Here is a 24782-nt window from a genome sequence, read left to right as displayed (position 1 = left end):
ACAGCATACAAATGTAACTATGGTGAAGGAACCCGGCAGGCATCACATTGAACAAGTAGTCCAAGCAAAAGAAAAAAAATGTCAGGAGCCATCTAGGACAGTTTAAGGCTACCAGGTAGCCTTCCTGGAAGTGATCTATCATTTTTGCATTGGTCTACAATGGGTTAACCCGATGGCAAGGTTCCAAAGAGAGTTGATTTCAGGATTGCTTCTTGCACCTGATATGCCTTCCCTCTCATCATTAAATTAATATAATAATCCCTGGGCATTAGCCCACCCTAGTGATCAGATTTCCTGCAGATCAACAAAAAGATGAACTTTCATGAATTAATACTGTTTAGATGAGTTAATGACCTTATAGAATTCCTGATTTGATTCAAATAATTTTAGGAAGAAGGTTTTAAGAGACGGTCTTAGTCACTTTGCTAGAAAGATGTAACAAAGTTAGAATCAAGAATAGAATGTGCCCACTCCTCATAATAGTAAAGGTTGCATAATAAGAAATACAATGAGCTTTCTTTTTTCTTTTTCTTTGGGGGGGGAGGAGGAAAGGGTTTATTCAGCTTACACTTCCATACTGCTGTTCATCACCAAAGTAAGTCAGGACTGGAACTCAAGCAGGTCAGGAAGCAGGAGCTGATGCAGAGGCCATGGAGGGATGTTACTTACTGGCTTGCTTCCCCTGGCTTGCTCAGCCTGCTCTCGTATAGAACCAAGACTACCAGCCCAGAGATGGTTCCACCCACAAGGCTCCCTCCTTGATCACTAATTGAGAAAATGCCTTGCAGCTGGATCTCGTGGAACAATGAGCTTTCTTAATTACACTAAAAAGAGAATTAGACTTGGGACAAATTTGTGTTCAAAGAAAAGCATTCAGGTCCAAGGGTAACTGTCCATGTGTGCACTATGATAAGGCACAGCCATGTAAAAACTATTGCTTTGAACTTAATATTAACTTAATATTAACATCCTTCCATAACTCCCATTTTACGTAACATCTTATCTCTGAGGTAATTTTCTAAAGAACATTTTGTCTGAGAAGGTTTAAAAAGGCCAAAGAAAATAAATAAAATTGTTGGTTGGATGGTTTGGCTTGGGAGGGAGTATGCTCCATCCATCCATCCATCCATCCATCCATCCATCCATTCATCCACCCACCCATCCATCCATCCACCCACCCACCCATCCAATGTATATGCCTGTTTGTCTGTACATACATTTGTAGATATATGTGTGTATGTATGTAAGCATGTATAAATACTTGTGGAATATATGAGACGGGTGGTTGGGCCCAACAAAAATGTGAATGTGTTAATGTGCAAATGAGAATGTGAATGAGAATCTAAATGTATGTATGAATGTATATGTTTCTGTGTCCATATCTGCCTGTATAACGCATTTTAGCTCTTTTTCTTTCCTTCCTTTCTGGTTCACAAAGAGTTAACCAGCCTAGCAAGAGAGGCTTCTGGCTGCCTGGACAGAAAAAAGGAGCAATGTACCCGCTGCTAGGCAACAGGTGTTAATTGCCCAAGCCAGTGGTTTTTAACCACAGAATAAGCAAGAAATTTTTTAGTAGGACATTTTAGAAGTTATCAGCAAGCATTTAGTTAGCCAGAGAGCTCGAAGGCCAGAGACCACCAGTCTTTAAAGCTACCTCTGACACCATCAGTTTTTAAAAATATGTCCAATTCTGTGTCCTACTTCAAACCATTCCAGGCCGTGCTGGCTCCCAGCCAAAAACAAACAAACAAACAAACAAACAAAAAACAAATATTAGGACAAAATGTTACCATGTCCCTCTTGATATAACAACAAACATGTAACATATCTTCTGATATGCATGTCTAAAATGCAGACCTTAAAACTAATATAATCACAACAAAACTTACACAAACCTGAATTCTATAAAATAACTGGCCAGGATACTTAGACAAATAACAAATTCATCTAAGAGTGGTGGCATCCCTCTAATCCCAGCACTCAGGAGGCAGAGGCAGGTGAATCTCCGTGAGTTTGAGGCCAGCCTGGTCTATATAGAGAGTTCTAGGACAACCAGGGCTAAGTAGAGAGATTCTGTCTTAAAAAAACAAAAAGAAATACAAAAGAAAGACTAAAAGAACTGTTCCAGATGAGGAAACATGACTGAATGACAATTATCTAATTTAGGTAATTTGACTGAAGTATATATTAAAACTCTTCCAAAAAGTTTAAAAATTCTGAAAACACAGGCTGGAGAGAGATCTTGCAAACCACCTGTAACTCCAGTTCCAGAGAATACTATGCCCTCTTCTGGCCTCTGTAGGCAGTGCATTCACATGCCAGCAAAACACATAAAAAACAAATATATCTTTTTTAAAATATGAAAACACAGTCAGGCAGTGGTGGCGCATGCCTTTAATCCCAGCCCTTGGGAAGCAGAGGCAGGGGCAGGTGGATCTGAGTTTCAGGCTAGCCTGGTCTACAGAGTGAGTTCCACAACAGCCAGCACTACACAGAGAAACCTTATCTTGAAAAACAAAACAAACAAAAATGAAAACATTGGGCTGTAGAGATGGCTCAGAGGTTGAAAGCACCTGTTGCTCTTTTAGAGGACCTAGGTTCAATTCCCAGCACCTCTGTAGTGACTCCCAACTATCCAAAACCTCAGATCCAGAGGCCCGATGCTCTCTTCTGACCTTTCTCTGCACCAGGCACACACACAGTGCATGTGCATACATAATGGCTATATACTCATACATATAAAAAAATGAATAAATCTAAAAAAATAAAACTAAAAAACTATCTGAAAACAGGGCTTGGATATAGCTCAGTGGTGGAGTGCTTGCCTAGCATGTGAGAGAACATGAGTTCACTCCCCAGCACTGAAAGTAATCAGAAAACAAAAACAGGGTTAAAAAGAAAAGAGAAAATACGTGGAAAGGGCAATTAGAATCAAGGATACCTACTCCCACCCCTCACACAGTGGAGTATTAGAAGGCTACAAGGGTGGGCAAGAGTGTTCAGTGGAAAGCCAGATCACTGCTCAAGTCAAAGAGTGTTTGGGGGTGGGGTGGGGATTTCTAACTGGCATGATTATTGGAGAGCCTTAGTGCCATCAGTGGGCATCTACTATCTCTGGTAGATGCCCAACGTTCTGCAGTACACCAGACAGCACCACACAGCAGAGAATTGTACCGCATCCATACAACTTTAGACTGACTCACCAAATCATTATTTAAGTTTAAAGAAGTCTGCTTATTCATTTCTAATTTATCCACGTGACCAACATTTAAAGAAAGCCTGTCAAGTACCAAGTAGTGTTTTAGGTACTACAGACCCATCAGTAAGTAAAAAAAGAAAAAGACAAAAACCCGTCCCCTTTTCTAGAGCTTACAATTGAGTGAATAATTAGACAACAAACTACAAACACAATAGAAGTAAATAACATACAGCCATACACTATATAATGAAGTTATGGTCAACAATGGTCTGCTTAAATGACGTTCATCCCATAAAATTGTATTGTCTGGTGATGTCACAAAGGTGTTAGTTTGAGTAAGCACTCTATGTTTTTGCACGATGACAAAATTACATAATGATACTTTCCTCAGGTTATATTCCCATTGTTAAGCAACACATAACTGGACGATGTAAGAAGATGGGATGCAATGGGAACTAATAAAGTTCGGTTAGTGTTCAGACAATGACAACTAAACAGAAACCTGAAGTGAGGGAATGAGACCTGTGGATAATCCGGGGAAGAGTATTTATTCTAAAGGGAGAGAAAGGCCTAATACATTCAAAACCTCAAGGTGAAATGGAGTAAGAGGGCAGAGTGGTAGGAGATAAGGCTAGAGGAGTTACTAAACAAGGATATTCATTTATACTCGCTTTTCTAGAAATCTAGCAACCAAACAGAGAGACATATATACATACATGTTCTTTTGTTTAGAACTTTATGAAGAATTACTCATCATTTATGGAAAAGGAACTATATCCTATATATGGTTTCTGAGTCACCACTCAACCAATACACATGTAGCTGTCACACGTACAAGTCACATACATGAAATAATGTGTAAAATTATTTCTTTTAGTGAAGTTATATCAAAGCATTTATGTATTGAAGTGCATACTGTTTTATTATACATTGTTCTTCAGCCCCAACACTCAGGAGGCAGGGTTCAAGGCCAGCCTGGTTTACAAAGTGAGTTCCAGAACAACCAGTGCTGTACGTAGAGAAGCCCTGCCTTGAAAAACAAAATTTTTTCTCTATTATATTACAATTAAAATGTCATTATAAGCTGTGGGAGGATTGTGTATGCAGAGGCTACTTTTTATGCTCTCCATTAAAAAATCGTGAAGGAGGCAAACTACATATTTTAAAAATAGACTATTGGATCTATAGTTGTCAGAATGACAAAGGTATAGCAAGAATATGGAAAAATTAGCATAGGAATGTGAAGAGAGTTGTGATACTTGACAGTGAGTTTCAAAAGGTCTGATCTAGAAGGACTCCTAGATAAGGACAGAAAAGATGCTCAGGCCTACATGGGGATATAATTAGAAGATCCTTGGACTATCTGTGGTGACCAACATTACATAATGGCTATTAAACTGTTTTGTAGCCCTGGCGGTGGTGCATGTCTTTAATCCCAGCACTTAGAAGGCAAAGACAAGTTGTTCTCTGTGAGTTCAAGGCCATCCTGGTCTACAGAGTGATTTCTAAGACAGCTAGGGCTGTTACACAGTAAAACCCTTTCTTGAAAAAAAAAAAAAAACAACAAAATAAAAATGTTTTGTTGGGGTGGGGGTGGGTGGGCCAAGACAGTGTTTTACATTGTAACCCAGGTTTACTTTGGACTCACTATGTAGCTGAGGCTGGTCTTGAACTTGTGGCAATCCTCCTGAATGCTGTGAATATAGCCATGCACCACCATCAAAGCTGGCTGAAAAGTAGCTTAATACAAATTTCTCCCCATCCTTGGTGTTTCTACCTGTTTAATATAGAAGGCCGAGAATCAGAGACTCCTCAATGAAACTTACAAGTAGCTCAAGACCAGGCTCCAGTTTTGTGCCCTACCTTTGGGCCACTCTCATTGTTATATATATATTGCACCTCCAACCACATTAGGGATAGGAAAGAGTTAGGTTCAGTGTGGAAAATGAGAGGACAGAAGCATTCAAAAAAAGATCCAGTGGGGAGAGGGTTAGAGACAGACAAGGGTGAAAAAAAGTCAGAGACTAAGAGAATCAATACTCTTTCAATCACAATCATCATTATTTATTGAAAAAATTTTAGGGACCAAGCATGCGCATTGGCTCAGGTAGAGACAGACCCCCATTTGGCAGATGATGAAACCAAGACTCAAATGAATAAAACGGATAGTTTAAAATTTCATAGCTGGTTTCAAGGGGTCAGGTAAGGATTAGGCCTCCTGAGTCTGGGATATCTTAGTACGTCTCAGAGAGAAAATGTTGGGTAGAGGCAGATATGGAGTCAAGACTAGAACACAGACAATCACGTGAGCAGCAGACCTGCACGAAATCTTTTCCCCAGAGACCGGGACTGGGAGGCTCGCAGAGGGTGGGCACGGGTGGTGGGTTCAAGAGGGTAATACTCACCTGGGTACCGTCTTGAGAGGATGCAGGAGCACTCGCCTTCTTTTTTTGCTACGCAAAGGATCCTCCACCACCCACGGACCTAGAGTCGAAAGGCCGCCCAGGTAAAAGCGCGCCAGGTCCCTCCCCACACGCGTTCTGGGCCGTTCTCTCCCCTCCCGCCGTTTTCTAACCCACCACCCCATCTTTACTGCTTCTCTTGGGATACCTCTAGTCTCCGTAGGGTCTAAGCTGCCGCAGGAGAATGGATACCTGGCCCACAGCAAGATCTCGCAGACACACAGACGCTTCACGTAACGCTCCACCGAACCCTGGCAGGGTAGCGATCTCCACCACTTACCACGGGCTCCTCAGCTCCCATTGGAGAATGGTCCTCCTGCCTTCCCTGAGATTGGTTGGAATTGGAAGCACCTACGAAAACTCCACCCTCTCGAGGGTGTGATTGGCTTATGTGCCAGCCCTTCCGTTAACAACACTGGTCAGGAAAGGATTACTGCTTAGTCCTTTTGCAGGTCCAGTGGACTGGGCCTTCGGGGGTTGTTTGTTAAAACGCAGGAAACCCTAAACCAGGCTAAGCACAAATCACTGAATAGAATTATTACTTTCGTGATGTCTTCTTTCTTTCTGTAGCCACACTGCCTTTACACCGTTTTGCTTAGAGACACTGCAAATGTACTTCCAGTTTCCTATAGCTCCACACCCACTTGTAGGAGTTTCTGAGCCAGGTTTCTCTCTTTCCCTGTAAGCATTGTTCCTAATTCCATCCATGGAGAATAAGGTGATCCTACTTTGTAGCCCACGACTTCACTCGCCATGTAAACCAGGCCTGCCTTTGCCTCCTGAGTGCTGGGACTAAAGGTGTGAGTCATTTATACCCGACAGATTTTATTTCATTTTTAAATTAGGTGTGGTCAGTCTTCACATAAAAAAAGCTATGGCCTAAAGAGGAAGAGTCAATGAGGCATTGGTAGTACGATGATGAGCACAGCTGCCTTCCAACGAGGCAAATACTGGTCTGAAACTGTGCAGCAATTATTTAGAATAAAATCCATCTCTCTTGTCTTCTAAAGGAAAGGTATTTAAGAAGGAAGGGAAGACAGGAAGGATCATTCTATTAACAGATTTTAAATTTGAGTAGCACAGATCCTCCAGGAGAGCCTGGGGGTGCAGCTTGGGGGCAGAGAGCAATAACTTGAATGGGAATGAATTTACATCTTTGTTTCCTCTCTGTTTAGGAAATTTAGCATGTTTTCAATAAAGGATGTAACTCACCATGACGCTAATATTGGTAATATTGGTGATTGTTACCAGTAGCAATCAGAGAGATTTGTCCATCACAGTATAAAGTTGCCCCTCTTTCAAATATGTAATCTCTGAAATATATAATTAGTGCTTTAAAATCATGATAAGCGGGAGCTGGAGAGGTAACTCCATGGTTACGAGTGCTTGCTGCTCTGGTAGAAGGCCGGAGGTTGGTTATCAGCGTGAATGTCAGTTGCCTGTAACTCCTCCTCCAGGCTACCAGATGTCTTCATCTACTATGAAGACACCTTTGCATAGCACACATGAGTGCATGCACAGGAACATATACACATATAAATAAAAGTAAACTAAATCTAAAATCACGATAATCATTGTAGTCTTTAAACCAAAGCATCCTATGATTTAATGGATTGATGAGCAATACACATATGACTCTAGAACATTTTTCTATTTTACTATTTCAATAGTTGGCTTTCTAAATTCTAGATGTGATTTTTCCGATTTTAAAGGATATTTTTTTGTGAGAAGAGGTCTAGGTCACAAAAGAAATCAATGACACAGAAATTGAAATTGGCTTTTTAAGCTTTTCCCTTTCTTACTCTCTAGCCCTCCTTTTCTCTTTCCCTTCCCCCCTCTCTCCACGTGGCCATGGCCGGTTCCTCTCTCTTTCTACCTTCTCTCCTTTCTCCCTGTCTTTCTACAATAAAGCGTTAAAACAAAACAAAACAAAACAAAACAAAACAAAACAAAACAAAATTGAACTTGATCTCTTAGCTCCAACAGGACAGAGACATATTTTCTTTTGTTTACTTGCTGTATTCCTATTAGTCTAGTATGAGGCATGTAGTTGGTACTCAATGAAATGTGTATTATTAACAAATACTTGCAAGAACAAATGCTGTTTTGTTTTTTTGGTTTGTTTTTTTTTGTTGTTGTTGTTGTTGTTGTTTTGTCTTGTCACCTGAATCTAGTTTTGTCCCTGACAATCTGATTCTGTCTACAAAAGTGAATGGCACTTTCATGACACCAGAAGATCTTGGGACCCTCACACCTAGTAGCAGGACCCTTTCTTGCACAGGGCTGTAAAATGAAGAGTCCACCAAAACAAGTAGTTTCAATGTGAGAAGAGGCCCTGGGGAGCATGGGGCCTGTCTTAGTTAGGGTTTTACTGCTGTGAACAGACACCATGACCAAGGCAAGTCTTAATAAAACAACATTTAATTGGGGCTGGCTTACAGATTCAGAGGTTCAGTCCATTATCATCAAGGTGAAAGCATGGCAGTATCCAGGCAGACATGGCACAGGTAGAGCTGAGAGTTCTACGTCTTCATCCAAAGGCTGCAAGTGGAAGACTGTCTTCTAGGCAACTAGGGTGAGGATCTTATACCCACACCCACAGTGACACACTCATTCCAACCAGGTCACACCTATTCCAACAAGGCCACACCTTCAGATGGTGCCACTCCCTGGTCCAAGGATATACAAACCATCACATTCCACTCCCTGGTCCCCATAGACTTGTTCAAAAACATGAATCTATGGAGGCCACACTTAAACATAGCATAATGCAAAATGCTTTTAGTCCAACTTTCAAAGTCCTCATAGTCTATAGCAGTCGCAACAATGTTAAAAGTCCAAAGTTCAAGGTCTCTTCTGAGATTCATTCAATTTAATTAACTGTAATCCTCAAAGCAAAGCAGGAAACCAGCTGGGCAAACTCCAAACCCTGCATCTCCATGGCTGATGTCAAAGTGGTCTTTAGATCTCCACTCCTTTTCATCTTTTTGACTGCAACAAACTGCTTTCTCCTGGGCTGGTTCCACTCCCTGTTAGCAGCTTTCCTCAGCATGTATCCCATGGTTCTGGCATCTTTAACATCTTTGAGTCTCCAAGGCAATTTCAATGTTACAGCTTCTTCTTTCAGTGTCTGGGATTCCACTTGATCTTTTAGACTCCTCCTAAGGGCTGGCATCACTTCTCCATCTCTGTCCTCTGTAGCACTCTATGCTCAGGTTGATCCACTCCACTATGGCTGCTGTTCTTGGTGATCATCCCATGGCACTGATATTTCCAATACACTGGGGTGTTCCACTCGAACTAGGCTTCACCAATAGCCTCTCATAGGCTCTCTTCAGGGTGCCAAGCCTCAAATCCTTTGCATGACCCCTTCAATCCTGGGCCATCAACTACAGCTGAGGCTTCACCTTCTCCAATGGCCTTCCCTGGCCTCTCACAGTGCTAAGCCTCAGCTTCTCTCCATGATCCCTTTATTCCTTCACAAGCAGTACCACCTGAGTGACTCTTACACATTACCAAGCCCAGCCGCAGCATGAGGTACAACCTCGGGTATCTCTGGAACACAGCTTCTTTGTGCTCCCAGAAAACAATTTCCAGAAGATTTCACCCAGTGATGCTGGTCTCTTCTTAATCACTGCTAATTCCTTAGCTCCAGCTAACCAGCTTCAATTGTCCCAGTAGTTCCTTCCATTCTTAACTCTAGAGCCAGAGCCACATGGCTGAAGCTGCCGAGTTCTGCTGCTTGCAGGAACTAGAACATGACCCGATTGTACTATTACATTGTCACTGGCTTTCTGATTTCCAAATCCTTCACTGCCTAAGCTTGGCTATCCTGGATCTTGCTCTGTAGATTGACCTTGAATGCAGAGATCAGCATGCCTGTCTCCTGAGATTAAAGGTGTGTACCACCATGCCTGGATTTAATTTAGCTGGGTAGGATCTTGCCCTAAGGTCCCACTCCCTTAATCTGTTATCTCCTAGAACACAGGATTTTGCTCCATTTCACTTCCTGGTATGTCTTTAATACTCGAACCATGTATTTTATATTTGGCCTTTCTAAGTTTGCTATGCTTGTTCAAACTTCTCTTTGTGAGACTTAACCAGAGAACGGAGTCTCTGCTGGGCTTTTTTGAAACTTCCTTTGTCAATGCAATTAATGCAATTAATCCAAGTCTCTTCACCTTAGCCTCAGGCAGACTTTTTAGACAAGGGTAAAAAGTAGCCACATTCTTCACCAAAATACCACAAAAACACTCTTTATGCCACATGCTGAAATTCTTCTCTTTTGAAATTTCTTGGGCCAGGTCAACACAGTTCAAATTACTCCCAGAAACAAAGTCCTCCATATTCCTACTAGGATGACCCATTAAGCCCCATTTAAAGCATTCCATTGCTTTCCAAATCCAAAGTCCCAAAATCCACATTCTTTCAAATAAAAGCATGGTCAGGCCTATCACAGCAATACTCCACTCCTGGTACCAACTTCTGTCTTAGTTAGGGTTTTACTGCTGTGAACAGACACCATGACCAAGGCAAGTCTTAATAAAACAACATTTAATTGGGGCTGGCTTACAGATTCAGAGGTTCAGTCCATTATCATCAAGGTGAAAGCATGGCAGTATCCAGGCAGACATGGCACAGGTAGAGCTGAGAGTTCTACGTCTTCATCCAAAGGCTGCAAGTGGAAGACTGTCTTCTAGGCAACTAGGGTGAGGATCTTATACCCACACCCATTCCAACCAGGTCACACCTATTCCAACAAGGCCACACCTTCAGATGGTGCCACTCCCTGGTCCAAGGATATACAAACCATCACAGGGCCCATCATTATTCATTCTCCTGGTTTCTGTTTATAGTCCTACGTAATAATGCTCATGTTTTCTGATGCTTGCTATATGCTATATTTTAGAGCTAGGTTTGACTTTGAAAACATTCTAACTGGGCTAGAGAGATGGCTCAGTGGTTAAGAGCACTGACTGCTCTTCTGAAGGTCCTGAGTACAAATCCCAGCAACCACATAGTGGCTCACAACCATCTGTAACGAGATCTGACACTCTCTTCTGGGGTGTCTGAAGACAGCTACAATGTACTTATATATAATAAATAAAATAAATCTTTAAAAAAGTAGCTACAACTTATAAAAAACAAAACAAAACAAAACAAAACAAAACAAAACAGAAAAACATTCTAACCTTCCTTTTGAAGATCCAGGCTGAGAAAGGAGGGTACTGGTAACAAGATGTCACTCTGGGTGAAGAACTTTCTCTTGTTCCATACTTCAGCTCAGAGCATGAGCACTCTGGCCAACTGTGTTAGACCCAAAATGGGCATTTAAGTGTGTCCCACAAGACCAGGGTCCTTTTGGGGGTAACGTGGCTAAAGAAGAGCCTCAAATGCCAGAATGAAGTGTGGTGGATTTGACTTGTGGGGAGAATATGATGCAAGACTAGACTTCAAAGACTAGCTTCATGCTTGCTGACAGGAGCCTGGTATAGCTGTCCCCCTGAGAGGCTCTGCCAGAGCCTGACAAATAGAAATGCAGATATTCACAGCCAACCATTGGACAGAGCACGAGTTTCCCAATGGAGGAGTTAGGGGAAGAACTGAAGGAGCTGAAGGGGTTTGCAACCCCATAGGAAGAACAACAAAATCAACTAACTGGACCCCCCCCCCCACCAAGCTCCCAGGGACTAAATCAACAACCAAAGTGCATACATGGAGGGACCCAAGGCTCCAGCTACATATGTAGCAGAGGATGGCTTTATCTGGCATCAGTGGGAGGGGAAGCCCTTGGTCTTGTGGAGGCTCGATGCCTCAGTGTAGGGGAATGTTAGGAGTGGTTGGGTGGGTGGGGGAGCACCCTCATAGAAGCAGGGGGGAGGGGAAATGGGATAGGGGGTTTGAGGAGGAGAAGCCGGGAAGGGGCATAACCCCCCTTTTTAATTTTGAAATATAAATAAATAAAATAACCAATAGAAACAAACAAACAAGCAAAATACCCCAAAGACTAGCTTCAAAGCTAGACTCAGTACTGAGATCTTGGACAAGTTGCTACCCCTGAGCTAGTTCTCCCTGAATAATTGGGCTAAAGTAGTAAGTGGGAGGATTGAGACCTGTGAGAGGGGATGAGGGAATTACACCAGTTAGGACAGATTGAGGCAAGAGGAACCAGGCTTGCTCCCTGTTGGACTGACAGCTATTGTTGCCAAGCTGACTTCCTTGCTGGTCCACTCCAGGGTCTTTGCTCCTGAGATCTCCTCTCCTCATCTCCCCTTCTCTTCATACATACATGCTCACTGGGACTGGCTTCAGATAGTTCAGGGAGTGAATATATATATATATATATATATATATATATATATATATATACACACACACACACATATTCTCACTCTCCACGAGATGCCTTAGCTTAAGACCCTGTAAGACCCTGTTCTATAAACTCTAGTCTTGGGATACTGCATGACCTTCGATAAGAGTTCACCTATCTTTTTTAATAGCTTGTTTTTCCTTTTGAGGAATACAGAACATATGGAGTGTGCTATGTTGCTCAGGGTGGTCTTGAATTCTAGGCTCAAGCAATCTTGTTGCCTTGGCCTTCTGACTACTTACAGGTATGCAGCACCGTGCCTGGCTAAGGCATCTCTCCCTTCTATCTCTCAGTCCTGTTTACTTAACTCTGACAAGGTGAGTCAAGGTCAGAATTAGAATCATCAAAATCTCTATCTTCTCTCCAAAATGTAATCAAGAACACACACACACACACACACACACACACACACACACACACACACACAAACACACACAAACACACATATCAAGTAGATCCATTTCCAAGATCTAGCATTCAGACTACATCAAAGAAGAGGCCCAGATAGGAAAGGGGCCTTGTCAAGGATCCCACAGCAACCAGGCATCAGCTCTACACCTTTATTCTCTCTCTGCCCATAGGTAAAGGCTGTCAATTCCAATGTCCTAAAAGCTGTTATTGAACAGGGAGATTTCTTGTGCATTAGAATTCCAATTAATTTATGTAGTCACTTTTCTCTCAAGTAAGAGCTGTGCAATTCCTCATTTTTTAAAATTGTTTTTTAAAATTTTATTTATTATTATTATAATTTTTTTTTTTTTGGTTTTCAAGACAGGGTTTCTCTGTATAGTCTTGGCTGTCCTGGAACTCACTCTGTAGACCAGGCTGGCCTTGAACTCAGAAATCTGCCTGTCTTTGCCTCCCAAGTGCTGGGATTAAAGGTGTGCGTCACCACTGCCCGGCATTTTTAAAATTCTTTTTTTTTTTTTTTTTTTTTTTTTTTTTTTTGGTTTTTCGAGACAGGGTTTCTCTGTGTAGCCCTGGCTGTCCTCTGCCTCCCGAGTACTGGGATTAAAGGCGTGCGCCACCAACGCCCGGCTTTAAAATTCTTTAATTTTTTTTTTTTTTTTACAATCCAGTCTTTATCCCCCTCCCAGTCTGCTCTCTGACTGTTCCACATCCAATACCTCCTCTCCCTGATAATTCCTCATTTTTAAAGCATGGGCTGCACTTAGTTTTTTTTCAGAGCAGGGACAAGGCAGCAAGAGTAAGTTTAGAGTAGAGAAACCTGGTAGACATTACCTTGGCCAGGGGATCAACATTAAAATCTATAATGATGTCATATTGATAGCTATGTACCTTTGATGTGATATTATGAAAAGGGCATGTTATATTTGTAGTCTTCCTCCCTTAAACCCGTTATGCCCTTTAAAAAGTAGAAAAGAGGGCTGGAGAGATGGCTCAGCAGTTAAGAGCACTGACTGCTCTTCCACAGGTCCTGAGTTCAATTCCCAGCAACCACATGGTGGCTCAGCCATCTACAATGTGATCTGAGACCCTCTTCTGGTGTGTCTGAAGACAGCTACAGTGTGCTCACATACATTAAATAAATACATCTTAAAAAAAGTAGAAAACATCAGATAATTCTCACTCAGAGGACATTGTACCAAATATTTCTCTGGTGTTGACAACTCCAGGGCATCAAAACCAAGGAAACTCTGAGAAAGTGCCATAACCAAGAGGAACCTAAGTAGATAGGATGCTTAAATGGAGTGTGGTATTCGGCATGAGAACTAGAGACACAAAAGGACCATAGATTAAAACTAAGGAAACCTTAAGAAGATAGAGACTTGGGATAATCATAATGTGCTGGTGATATTGGTTCTTTTTGTTGTTGTTGTTTTGCTTTGTTTTTTGTTTTTCGAAACAGGGTTTCTCAGTATAGCCCTGGCTGTCCTGGAAGTCACTCTGTAGAACAGGCTGGCCTTGAACTCAGAAATCCGCCTGCCTCTGCCTCCCGAGTGCTGGGATTGCGCCACCACGCCCAGCTGATATTGGTTCTTTAGTTGACTAATGTGAAATATAAATGATAAGAGAAAGTGCTTTGAGGTACTCCAGACTCCTCTATTTTTTTTTTTGTTTGTTTGTTTGCTTGCAGTATTTCATTCAAGTCTAAAACTTATACCCATGGAAGGAGTTACAGAGACAAAGTTCACAGCTGAGATAGAAGGAATGATCATCCAGAGACTGTCCCACCTGGGGATCCATCCCATAAACAACCACCAAACCCAGACACTATTGCATATGTCAGAAAGATTTTGCTGACAGAACCCTGATATAGCTGCCTCCTGAGAGGCTATGCCAATGCCTGACAAATACAGAAGTAGATGTTCACAGTCAGCTATTGGATAGAACACAGGGCCCCCAATGGAGAAGCTAGAGAAAGTACCCAAGGAGCTAAAGGGATCTGCAACCCTATTGTTGGAACAACATGATGTACTAACCAGAACCCCGGAGCTCTTGTCTCTAGCTGCATATGTAGCAGAAGATGGCCTAGTCGAGTCGACCATCATTGGAAAGAGAGGCCCATCAGTCTTGCAAACTTTATATGCCCCAGTACAGGGGAATGGCAGGGCCAAGAAGTGGGAGTGGGTGGGTTGGGGAGCAGGGCAGGGGGAGGGTATAGGGGACTTTTGGGATAGCATTTGAAATGTAAATGAAGAAAATATTTAATAAATATAAAAAAGAGCTTTAAATAAATAAAAAAATCTCCAAATTCCTCCACCCCACCCCACTCTCATCTGAGGTACAGATAACCCTGCTTCCACGCTGCTTTCCTTCAATGCTCCTGGCAGTCAGCAGAGGGCATTTTTTAAAAGGCAAATTTGAGGAAGCCAGCCTGTAAACTAAGGCTGTCAATGCATAGTTTGGGAAATATATTGGGGAAAAAACAACACTAGGCTATTCACTTAAAACACACCTCTGGGGCTATGGTTTAATGCTTAAGAGTATGTATTGCTTTTCCAGAGGACCAAAGTTTGGTTCCTAGAGCACCACAGGACGCCTTTTTGCATTCTTGGATACCAGCACTATCCTATGCACACACACACACACACACACACACACACACACACACACACACACACACAATTTAAATAGGGGGCTTGAGCGATGTTCAGTGGATGCAAGTGTTTACTGCTTTTGCAGAAGTCCCAAGATCAGTTTCCAGCATTCAAATGGCAGCTCACAACCATCTCTAACTCCAGTTCCAGAGGATCTGATGTCCTCTTCTGATCTCTGAGAGCATCAGGCAAGCAAGTGGTACAGACACATATACATGCATGCAGACAACACCCCCACACACTCAAAAATAAATATATCTTAAATAATAAAAATATTTAAAGCTCAGTCACATTATGATCGAGTATATATGGTAAACATTTCTGGTATATGTTTTAGCAAAGTTACTATATCTCAGGTTTAGCACTCGCCAGTCTTTCCAAGGTCTCCTAGATTAAAACTTGCCTTTCAGATGGCCAGCTCTGAGCCTATCTCACCACACAGCTACAAAGCAATTTCTTTTCTATTTTCTGTTATCTTCAATGCAAACTCCATGGCCCAAGCCATCTTTTCTTCTGCCCTCCCCTAGGACAGGAAGGGACCCTGCCCCCTGCCTGCCTCCCAAGCACTTCTGCGTGGCTCGGTAACGCTGTCTAGACTGCTGTCGTGACTTTTTTTTTTTAATTATACGTGAACAAGAAAAAATAGCTCCTTAGAAGACAAAATATCACTATTTGCAGATGATATGATAGTATATATAAGTGACCCTAAAAATTCCACCAGAGAACCCCTAAATTTGATAAACAGCTTCAGTGCAGTAGCTGGATATAAAATTAACTCAAACAATTCAGTGGCATTTCTCTACACAAAGAATAAACAGGATGAGAAAGAAATTAGGGAAACAACACCCTTCACAATAGTCACAAATAATATAAAACACCTTGGTGCGACTCTAACTAAGGAAGTGAAAGATCTGTATGATATGAATTTCAAGTCTTTGAAGAAAGAAATTAAAGATCTCAGAAGATGGAAAGATCTCCCATGCTCATGGATTGGCAGGATTAATATAGTAAAAGTGGCTATCGTGCCAAAAGCAGTCTACAGATTCAATGCAATCCCCATCAAAATTCCAACTCAATTCTTCACTGAGTTAGAAAGGGCAATTTGCAAATTCATCTGGAATAACAAAAAACCTAGGATAGCAAAAACTCTTCTCAATGATAAAAGAACCTCTGGGGGAATCACCATGCCTGACCTCAAGCTGTACTACAGAGCAATTGTGATAAAAACTGCATGGTACTGGTACAGCGACAGACAGGTAGATCAATGGAGTAGAATTGAAGACCCAGAAATGAATCCACACAGCTATGGTCACTTGATCTTTGACAAGGGAGCTAAAACCATCCAGTGGAAAAAAGACAGCATTTTCAACAAATGGTGCTGGCACAACTGGCGGTTATCATGTAGAAGAATGCGAATTGATCCATTCTTATCTCCTTGTACAAGGCTCAAGTCTAAGTGGATCAAAGACCTCCACATAAAACCAGAGACACTAAAATTTATAGAGGAGAAAGTGGGGAAAACCCTTGAAGATATGGGCACAGGGGAAAAATTCCTAAACAGAACAGCAATGGCCTGTACTGTAAGATCAAGAATCGACAAATAGGACCTCATAAAATTGCAAAGCTTCTGTAAGGCAAAAGACACTGTCAATAAGAGAAAAAGGCCACCAACAGATTGGGAAAGAAGTTTTACCAGTCCTAAATCTGATAGGGGACTAATATCCAATATATACAAAGAGCTCAAGAAGCTGAACTCCAGAAATTCAAATAACCCCATTAAAAATGAGGTACAGAGATAAACAAAGAATTCTCAACCAAAGAATACCGAATGGCTGAGAAACACTTGAAAAAATGTTCAACATCCTTAATCATCAGGGAAATGCAAATCAAAACAACCCTGAGATTCCACCTCACACCAGTCAGAATGGCTAGGATCAAAAATTCAGATGACAGCAGAGGCTGGCGAGGATGTGGAGAAAGAGGAACACTCCTCCATTGTTGGTGAGATTGCAAGCTTATACAACCACTCTGGAAATCAGTCTGGCGGTTCCTCAGAAAATTGGACATAGTACTACCGGAGGATCCAGCAATACCTCTCCTGGGCATATACCCAGAAGATGTTCCAACTGGTAATAAGGACACATGCTCCACTATGTTCATAGCAGCCCTATTTATAATAGCCAGAGGCTGGAAAGAATCCAGATGTCCCTCAACAGAGGAATGGATACAGAAAATGTGGTACATTTACACAATGGAGTACTACTCAGCTATTAAAAACCATGGAATTATGAAATTCTTGGGCAAATGGATGTATCTGGAGGATATCATCCTGAGTGAGGTAACCCAATCACAAAAGAAGTCACTTGATATGCACTCACTGATAAGTGGATATTAGCCCAGAAACCTAGAATACCCAAGATACAATTTCCAAAACACAAGAAAGTCAAGAAAGAAGACCAACTCGTGGATACTTCATTCCTCCCTAGAATAGAGAACAAAATATCCATGGAAGGAGTTACAGAGACAAAGTTTAGAGCTAAGACAAAAGGATGGACCATCCAGAGACTGCCCCACTCTGGGGTCCATCCCATAATCAGTCACCAAATGCAGACACTATTGCATACACCAACAAGGTTTTGCTGAAAGGACCCTGATATAGCTGTCTCCTGTGAGGCTTTGCCAGTGCCTGGCAAATACAGAAGTGGATGCTCACAGTCATCTATTGGATGGAACACAGGGCCCCCAATGGAGGAGCTAGAGAAAGCACCCAAGGAGCAGAAGGGGTCTGCAACCCTGAAGGTGGAACAATATGAACTAATCAGTACTCCCAGAACTCGTGTCTTTAGCTGCATATGTAGCAGAAGATGGCCTAATTGGCCATCATTGGGAAGAGAGGCCCCTTGTATTGCATACTTTATATGCCCCAGTATAGGGGAATGGCAGGGCCAAGAAGTGGGAGTGGGTGGGTAGGGGAGCAGGGCGGGGTAGGGGGGTTGGGGGTGGGAGGGTATAGGGGACTTTTGGGATAGCATTTGAAATGTAAATGAAGAAAATGTCCAATAAAAAAAAAGAAGGAAAAAAAAAAAGAAAAATAGCTCCTCTAACCCAGCTCGAACTAAGCTTGAAAAAATGGTTTGACGCACTGTAAATGAATAGATGAATCACCAAATAGATGGTCTAGGCCGCAGGATCTGTCTGCGCATGCGCCATAGGAAAGGCGTGGGATGCTCTTTTCTTCCTAGCTGGGTTTCTTCGGTCTCGGAGCGTGGGTGCTGGGGGTGGGGGGCGCCCTCAACCTTGTCCAGTCATTGGCTAGGATGGCCCGCATTGCTCTGACGCAATGCTTCTGCAGTCTCGCGGAGCTCTACTCGGCCAGTGAAAACGTTTGGTACCACCATGGTGCTAGGGCGGCTCCTCCAGGCTTAGCGACGGTGCACCCAGGCGGACAAAAGACTCCAAGAGGCACTTTGAATTTGCTCAGTTTTATTAGGCTCGTTGAGGGTCACGGGCGAAGGGGCGGGGCTTCTGGGGAGCAGGAATCCCACAAAGGCGAAGCTGCCTTGCAAAGACACTGAGGCGGGCTAGCTGTCAGGGCTGTTGAAGGGAAGAAAGGAGTTGGAGAGTAACTCTGGAGAAGGGGGTGGTAGCAGAGTCTCAGGCCACAGTGCAATTGTGACGAAGGTCACAGCGGCCCTTCTCGCTTAGAGATAGGATGTCCACGCAGCACGGAGAGAGGGGCTTGGGCCTAAGCTCACGAGAAGGGGGCTAGAGGGGCCCTGACCAAGGCATCACAATAAATAAGATTAGCAGCACACAGAAGCCTGCAGTGGAGGAGGGCCGAAGGGGAGCGTGGTCCCTCCTCCAAATAAGAACTCTGCAATTACTAAACCATAAAAATAAACTTTAAACCCGTGTAATAAGTCGGTCTCCCCCCAGAAGTGCAATATGGGGCCGCACAGCCCTAGCTGAAGAGGAGGGCAAATGGGAGAGGGTATAGGGGTATATATAGAGAGCCCCTAAAGGGCAAGATGTTTATCCGATTTTCCCTTTCTTCCCCAGGCTGGCCCAAGCTTTTGGGACCGGCAGCACTTCCTGAATATCAGAATCTTCGGAGTTCATCTCACTTCTTTCCTCCCCATAGATTCGTTCATCTTCATAGCTGTCCTCACTTAGCTGGCTGGCTGTGAAGGAGAGAGGAGGACACAGGGGAAGGTAGTTGGATACCCCTTGAAAAGTGAACAGAACAAATGGCTGTGGCTTTGGAGGGCTGGGGACCACTAGTCACCAGTGCCTCTGTTTGGGACAGGGAGGGAGGGGAGATAAAGTGCCGCCATTGAGATTGTGCTCATATCCAAGGTTAGAAGAGAGAGGGAGGGAGGGAGGGAGGCAAGACAGCAGGGCATTCATCTTTGTCAGATCAAAACGGATACATTCCCCTTTCTCCTGCTCCCACACTCCTCAAAGTGCTTCTGTTTCTGAGCGAAGCCTTGGCTTTTTACTTATTACTTTTTGCAGCTAGTGTGACCCAAACATAGGCTGTAGTCTACCTTCTTCAGTCTTGTTCCCCATCCCCACTCCACTCCAGAGCTAGGCAACTCTGCCTCCCATTTTTGGAGAAAAGAGATGGTGTCAGATGGGAGGCAAAGAGGACTGACAATTCCCTTAGTTTCCCCAGCCTACCCCAAAATGTGTGTCTGTGGCTCCTCCCTCCTGCACACTTTCACCCTTAGTGCCTTGCTTAAACCTTCAGACGTGGCTGGTTTTCCTATCTCTGCCACCTACCCCTGGGGTTCACCTCTCCTTTGTCTGCCCACAGCCAGGTTCAAATGAGTTCTTTTCCCAGTCTTCCAGATCAGAACTAAACCTGGGAGTCAATTTAAATATTGCATTAGACCTCAGACTTCCATGTGCAGTCTTTCCTAAGCAGTTTCCCAAATATATACAGTGTTGGGCAAAGAACATGTTTTGTGGTCAAGAGGTCTGGGAAATGTGGAGCTCTGCAAAGTGAAATAGGGGTTTTAAAGGCAGGATTCTTAGAATGTGTAGAGGATATTTATGTATTATTTGCCTAACACATTTGATCAACAATGAGTGAGTGAAGGGTCCTCTGATAATCTTGGAAGCCTTGCCAAACATTGTGTCGCTAATCCATGCAGTGGAGAAGGCTCGACATTAATGGTACCTCCTTTCCCTAGCTCTCCCTCTCCTTTCCTACTCCTTGAGGTGGAATTAACTGCCCTGTCCTCTGACCGGAGAGAACACACAGTGTTTACCTCACCACCAGCTGCCTAAAGAAGCCTGGGTGTTCTCAGAAGAGAAAGGAAGGGGGAGGGGCCTATATCTCACCTTCCTCACTGGTCTCTTCCTCTTCAACTGAGTCTTCAGAGATGAGTTCTACCTCCTCCTCATAGTCATTCTGGTTGGTGCGGTTATCTAGAGCCTTGTCAAAGACTTCGGTGCCATTCTTATAGTATCTAATGTCCCTGTCATCATCATCACTGCCCTCATTGTCATCATCATCATCATCATCATCACTGCCCTCATTGTCCCCCTCATTACCATCATCATCTTCATCATCACTGCCCTCATCTCCATTGTCACTATCACTGCTGTCCTGGATATTAGTAACCTGCTGGTTGTCACCTAGGGTTGTGTTGTCACCATCAGCTTTCTCGCTGTTGGAATCCTCACTGTCATAGGTATTCTTTTCCTCTGGGTCATCACTGTTGTCATCTGGATTTGTGGCAACGCTCCCTTTGTTGTCAGTGATCTTGGTGTTGTAGCCCTCATTGTAGTCAGGATTCTCACTGTCGCACAGGTTCTCATTGGCATCGGTCACCTCATTATCAGTAGTCTCGAAGTAGTCGGTGGTCTCCATGAAGTCAGAGATCTTGATGTCGTGAATGGTCTCATTGTCAGTGATCTCATCAATTTCTGAGATGTCACTGAGAATGTCTTCAATTGCATAATGGTCATGAGCATCTTCCATGATCACCATTTCATATTGATTCTTGGCTCTATGTGGGCAAGTTTAGAACTTAGTATAATGTTATTGGGAGTAAGGTACTAGGATTTCTAAGAATGGGGGAAAGTCCCATTGCCACTTCTGGGGATCAGTGCTCATTTGTAAACAAGGTATTCATTGGATTACCTCAGTGGTCCCCTGTGCCTCTATAAATCCTGTGCAACACTAGGTTAGTCTCTGCCCTATTTAAAAACAACTCCACCCCCAACCTCTCAGGCACCATTTCTCTCATCACCTTTCCTTTCCATGTTGCTTCTTTCTGCTTGATCTGTAGCCACCTCGTCTCATATAGTAGCGCACTGGGTTAACCCACAGGTCGTTCTTGATGATCTGTTGAGGGGTGGGGAGGGGGAGAGTGAAAAGGAGTTCTAGGAGTATAAGTCCTAGAACCCACTCACAATTTCTCAGGCACCCAGGGACAAGTCTTGAAAGGCTTTCCCTGGCAATGCCAGGAGGGGCCTCACCTCAGCAATTCTGTCAGCTTCTGGGAGGCTGTGATTGGAAAACCAGTTGAAGAAGCTTTCTCTGGTGTCATGGCTCCTGCGATTATAGGCCTGGGGTTCCTGGCCCCGGTGCCAACGTATTGGGGTAGAATGAGACACCAACCGGCCTAGAAGAGGAAGAGATACATACAGAAGGAAGGGGAAATGATAGTATAGGGGCCGCAGGTTTATCCTGGGACTATCACTTACCTGAGCGGTTGCGCTGGAACTCCTTGACGATCACCATGTTTGTAAAGTATGGGTTTGTCTGGAAGTACAGCTTCATTTTGTAGCCCATGGAGATATGTCTGAGGTCCTGTACCTGCTCAGGGTGGGGTAATAGTGGTATCTATCCCTCCCAGGGCCCTTCCCACCCACCCCCTCACCTCCAAAGACCAGATTCCTTGGCTTTCTTCTTTGGCCTGACCTGAAGATTGGTCAAGTAGCGGAAAATGTCTCTGTCACGTTGGTTGATCAAGATTGAAATTCTGGGGTGGTTGAGGAACTGATGAGTGGAGCAGTTTAGGTCAAGGATTTACTGTTCAATGCCAGGGAGGGCAGAGCAAACCAGGCTGAAGCAAGGGGGATCCTTCTGGGTTTGAGTGACGTCTGAGGAGGTGAGTGCTTATGCAATGTTAAACCTCAGCATTAGGGGGCCTTGCCATGGTTCATATTTGCTGTAGGTCTAGATGCTAAGGGTCTCTGACCATGGCCATGGGATTCTTGTGCTTATGTTCACAGAATACTGTATGTCTGGGAGATGAGAGCCCAAGTCTAAGTACTGATGCATTTGGTTACCGAGGGCCTGTATTTAAATGTTACATGTATAGGTGTTGATGGTCAGTGTCCACATAATGGATGAATGCCTCTAGAAGTCTGTGTGCTTAGGCCCAGTTGCCTCATGTCTAGATATGGAAGTTATGTATCTACCTGATACCCTGTGCCTGACTCCAGAGAGCCTGTGATCATGTGACACGTTTTAATCATGGGCCAAGTGTTTATATCTATATAAATTCTACTAAAATGTGTGCATTTCAAATGTTGCATACATGTTTCCCTGGGGATGAGCTCAACAGTCACCAATAGTGGATTGGATTCTTCCTGTTGTACCTTTCCCTTCATTTAACCACTTGAGCCTCACAACCAAGTGGCCTTTCTCCCAATTCTTCAGGGTTCCATCCCATTTCTACCCTCTCCCTTCTAATGGAGAGGATGGTAGACAGATTTGGGATTTCTAGGTATCTAAGCAGAGACCCAGGTTTATGGAGCCTTGTGTGGTTTGAGCACGCTTCCCGAAGAGCTTATGTGCCCTCCCTCCTTAGTCAGTTCATCACCTGTATTCCCCCCTCCTCTCCTCCTTTCTCTATCTGTTGCTCTGTTTATGGGCTGTTTGCCTTTTCCGTTACCCCTCCCTCTTTTACTGTCTGGGATCCATTTTCTTTTTATATGTTACAGTGCTACTCTTTTTCCCTTTTGCAGTCTAGTTTTAGATTCGAGTTTGCCCTCTTGCCATCTCTCTTCCTTGCGTTCTAGAATCTTCTAATGGGGATTCATCATTCTCATCTCTGACCCTCCCCCACACCTCTTCTCTCTCTTCCACACATCTCCCCTTCAGTCATGGGCTTCTGGCCCATGCATACTGATGAGAAGGATACTGCTTTGACCCAGAAGCCTGGGATATGCTGGATGATGAGGTCTCTGCGCTCCAAAAAGGGCCTTCGCATCTGGATGAATTTGCGCTTGAGACGCAAGAAGGCCTTGCCTGCTTTGATGTTCACCGCCTCCAGGTCCATTTGAATGCTCTCCAGGGCCTGCAGTATGCTCTCCATCCTCTGGGCACTCCTCTCTCGGCTCTCCTTCGCCTTCCTCTGCTTCCTTCTCCTCCTCCTCCGACGCTGCCGCCTCCTCACACTTTCCTTTTCATCCTCATCCTCATCTTCCACTATTATGATAGCCTCCTCCTTCCTCTTCGGACCAACTAACATCTGGGGCCCCCACCCTCCTAAGCTACAGGTTTCTAGGGCCTTCCCTCCGAGGCTGCTGGGCTCTGCAACCTGAAAGTCAATTGCCAGGCTTCCCCCAGAGATTTCTGAAGATGGGAGCGTTTCCATGATCCCCGTGGAAGGGGCCTCCCCGAACCCTGACTCCATCGCGTGATCCCATCCGGGACTCTCAGCACTCAGGGTGAAATACGCGCGGATCCCCCCTTCCTCAAGAATGACATAGGGCAGTGGTGGGGGCAGCGTGGGGCCCACCCCCCTCATGTCAGCCAGCACCTGTGCAGCCTCGGTTTCTTCCTGGGGTCTCGGACGCTGCTGGGGTGGAGGCAGGGGCAGTCGCTGGAGCGGTGGGGGTGGCGGGGGCGGCAGGTCGCGCTGACGGGGTTCCGAGCTGATCAGGCGGGGGGTCTTGGCCGGAGGCCCCTCGTCCGGGCGGTCCATGGTGACCGCACTCACAGCACTGGCTCTTCTGCTCTCAGACAAGGCCGTAGCCACCAGTCACACTTGAAGCGGAGCCGCCACACCTCACGCGACCAGCTCTGCTCACCACCTCGCTCTGACGTCCCCTCCCACAGCGCCTGCCCTACTCCCACAGCGCCTATCGCCGAGGCCCCGCCCACTCCCTGGCATGGCGTCTGCTCTGCCCGCCATTGGCTGCAGGCCTTGGAGCTGGCAGTAGCGTTCCCTCAGCCCCTGCCTTCTCTCACGCAATCCGCTTGCCAACACTACACATCATCATTTTCTAATTGGCTCCCTTCGTGCCCACCAATCATCAGGCTGACTGCCCCTCCGTGATGAGAGGAAAACTGCGGGGCGATTGGCTGTGAGGAAAGCTAGGGTAGGAACCCCCTCACCCTCAGTCTTGCAATGTTTTGGCCAATGGGAAAAGTACCAGTGATTCTGAAGACCACAAGACTAGGCCCGGGGAGGGTGGCTGGGAGTGCGCAAGCACCAGGGAACGAGATGTGCTCAAATGAAATCAGAGAGCCTCGCTATCATTCTCCCCGCCCCACTCCCCCAACAACTACGCACTTTTAAAATCTGTCCCTTCCCCCACCAGTTTATGCCTGTGGGGTGAGCGCTGTAGCCCCTCAGTCGCAGGCTGCTTTGAACTGCTAGTAATTTAAATATCTGAGGTCTTTTTGCTTTGGTGGTCAGGTTTTGACATGGCTTTTTCTATCT

The 24782-nt window shown here is 44.4% G+C and overlaps 2 protein-coding genes across 6 annotated transcripts in view; both read right to left on the bottom strand.

Moving 5' to 3' along the window:
* Positions 1 to 5983, bottom strand: part of Kantr (KANTR integral membrane protein) — a 31311-nt gene extending 25328 nt beyond the window's left edge. For 2 of the 5 annotated variants that reach the window (XM_085837950.1, XM_085837951.1), the window contains exons 1-2: positions 5810 to 5982; positions 5605 to 5683 (exon numbers count right to left, since the gene is read on the bottom strand). The gene's annotated coding sequence lies outside the window, so the exon portion shown is untranslated. Of the gene's footprint in view, positions 1 to 4847; positions 4977 to 5604; positions 5684 to 5809 lie in introns of all 5 variants that reach the window. The other 3 variants (XM_085837952.1, XM_085837953.1, XM_085837949.1) reach the window with 3 other exon arrangements.
* A 12576-nt stretch (positions 5984 to 18559) lies between these two features.
* Positions 18560 to 24161, bottom strand: Tspyl2 (TSPY like 2). Its single transcript, XM_021153243.3, has 7 exons — positions 23256 to 24161; positions 22028 to 22105; positions 21811 to 21922; positions 21583 to 21728; positions 21354 to 21448; positions 20440 to 21110; positions 18560 to 19274 (listed from the first exon to the last, which is right to left on the bottom strand). Exons 1-7 carry the CDS (start codon positions 24039 to 24041, stop codon positions 19126 to 19128), a joined length of 2037 nt encoding a protein of 678 aa, XP_021008902.1. The 5' UTR covers positions 24042 to 24161; the 3' UTR covers positions 18560 to 19125.
* Positions 24162 to 24782: the final 621 nt, after the last annotated feature.

The sequence above is a fragment of the Mus caroli genome, unplaced genomic scaffold (assembly GCF_978045245.1).
Source record: "Mus caroli unplaced genomic scaffold, Mus_caroli_1 scaffold_5, whole genome shotgun sequence".
In the NCBI taxonomy this organism is placed as follows: domain Eukaryota; kingdom Metazoa; phylum Chordata; class Mammalia; order Rodentia; family Muridae; genus Mus; species Mus caroli.
Note: the sequence above shows the minus strand (reverse complement) of the source record. Positions and strands in the feature narration are given on the sequence as shown.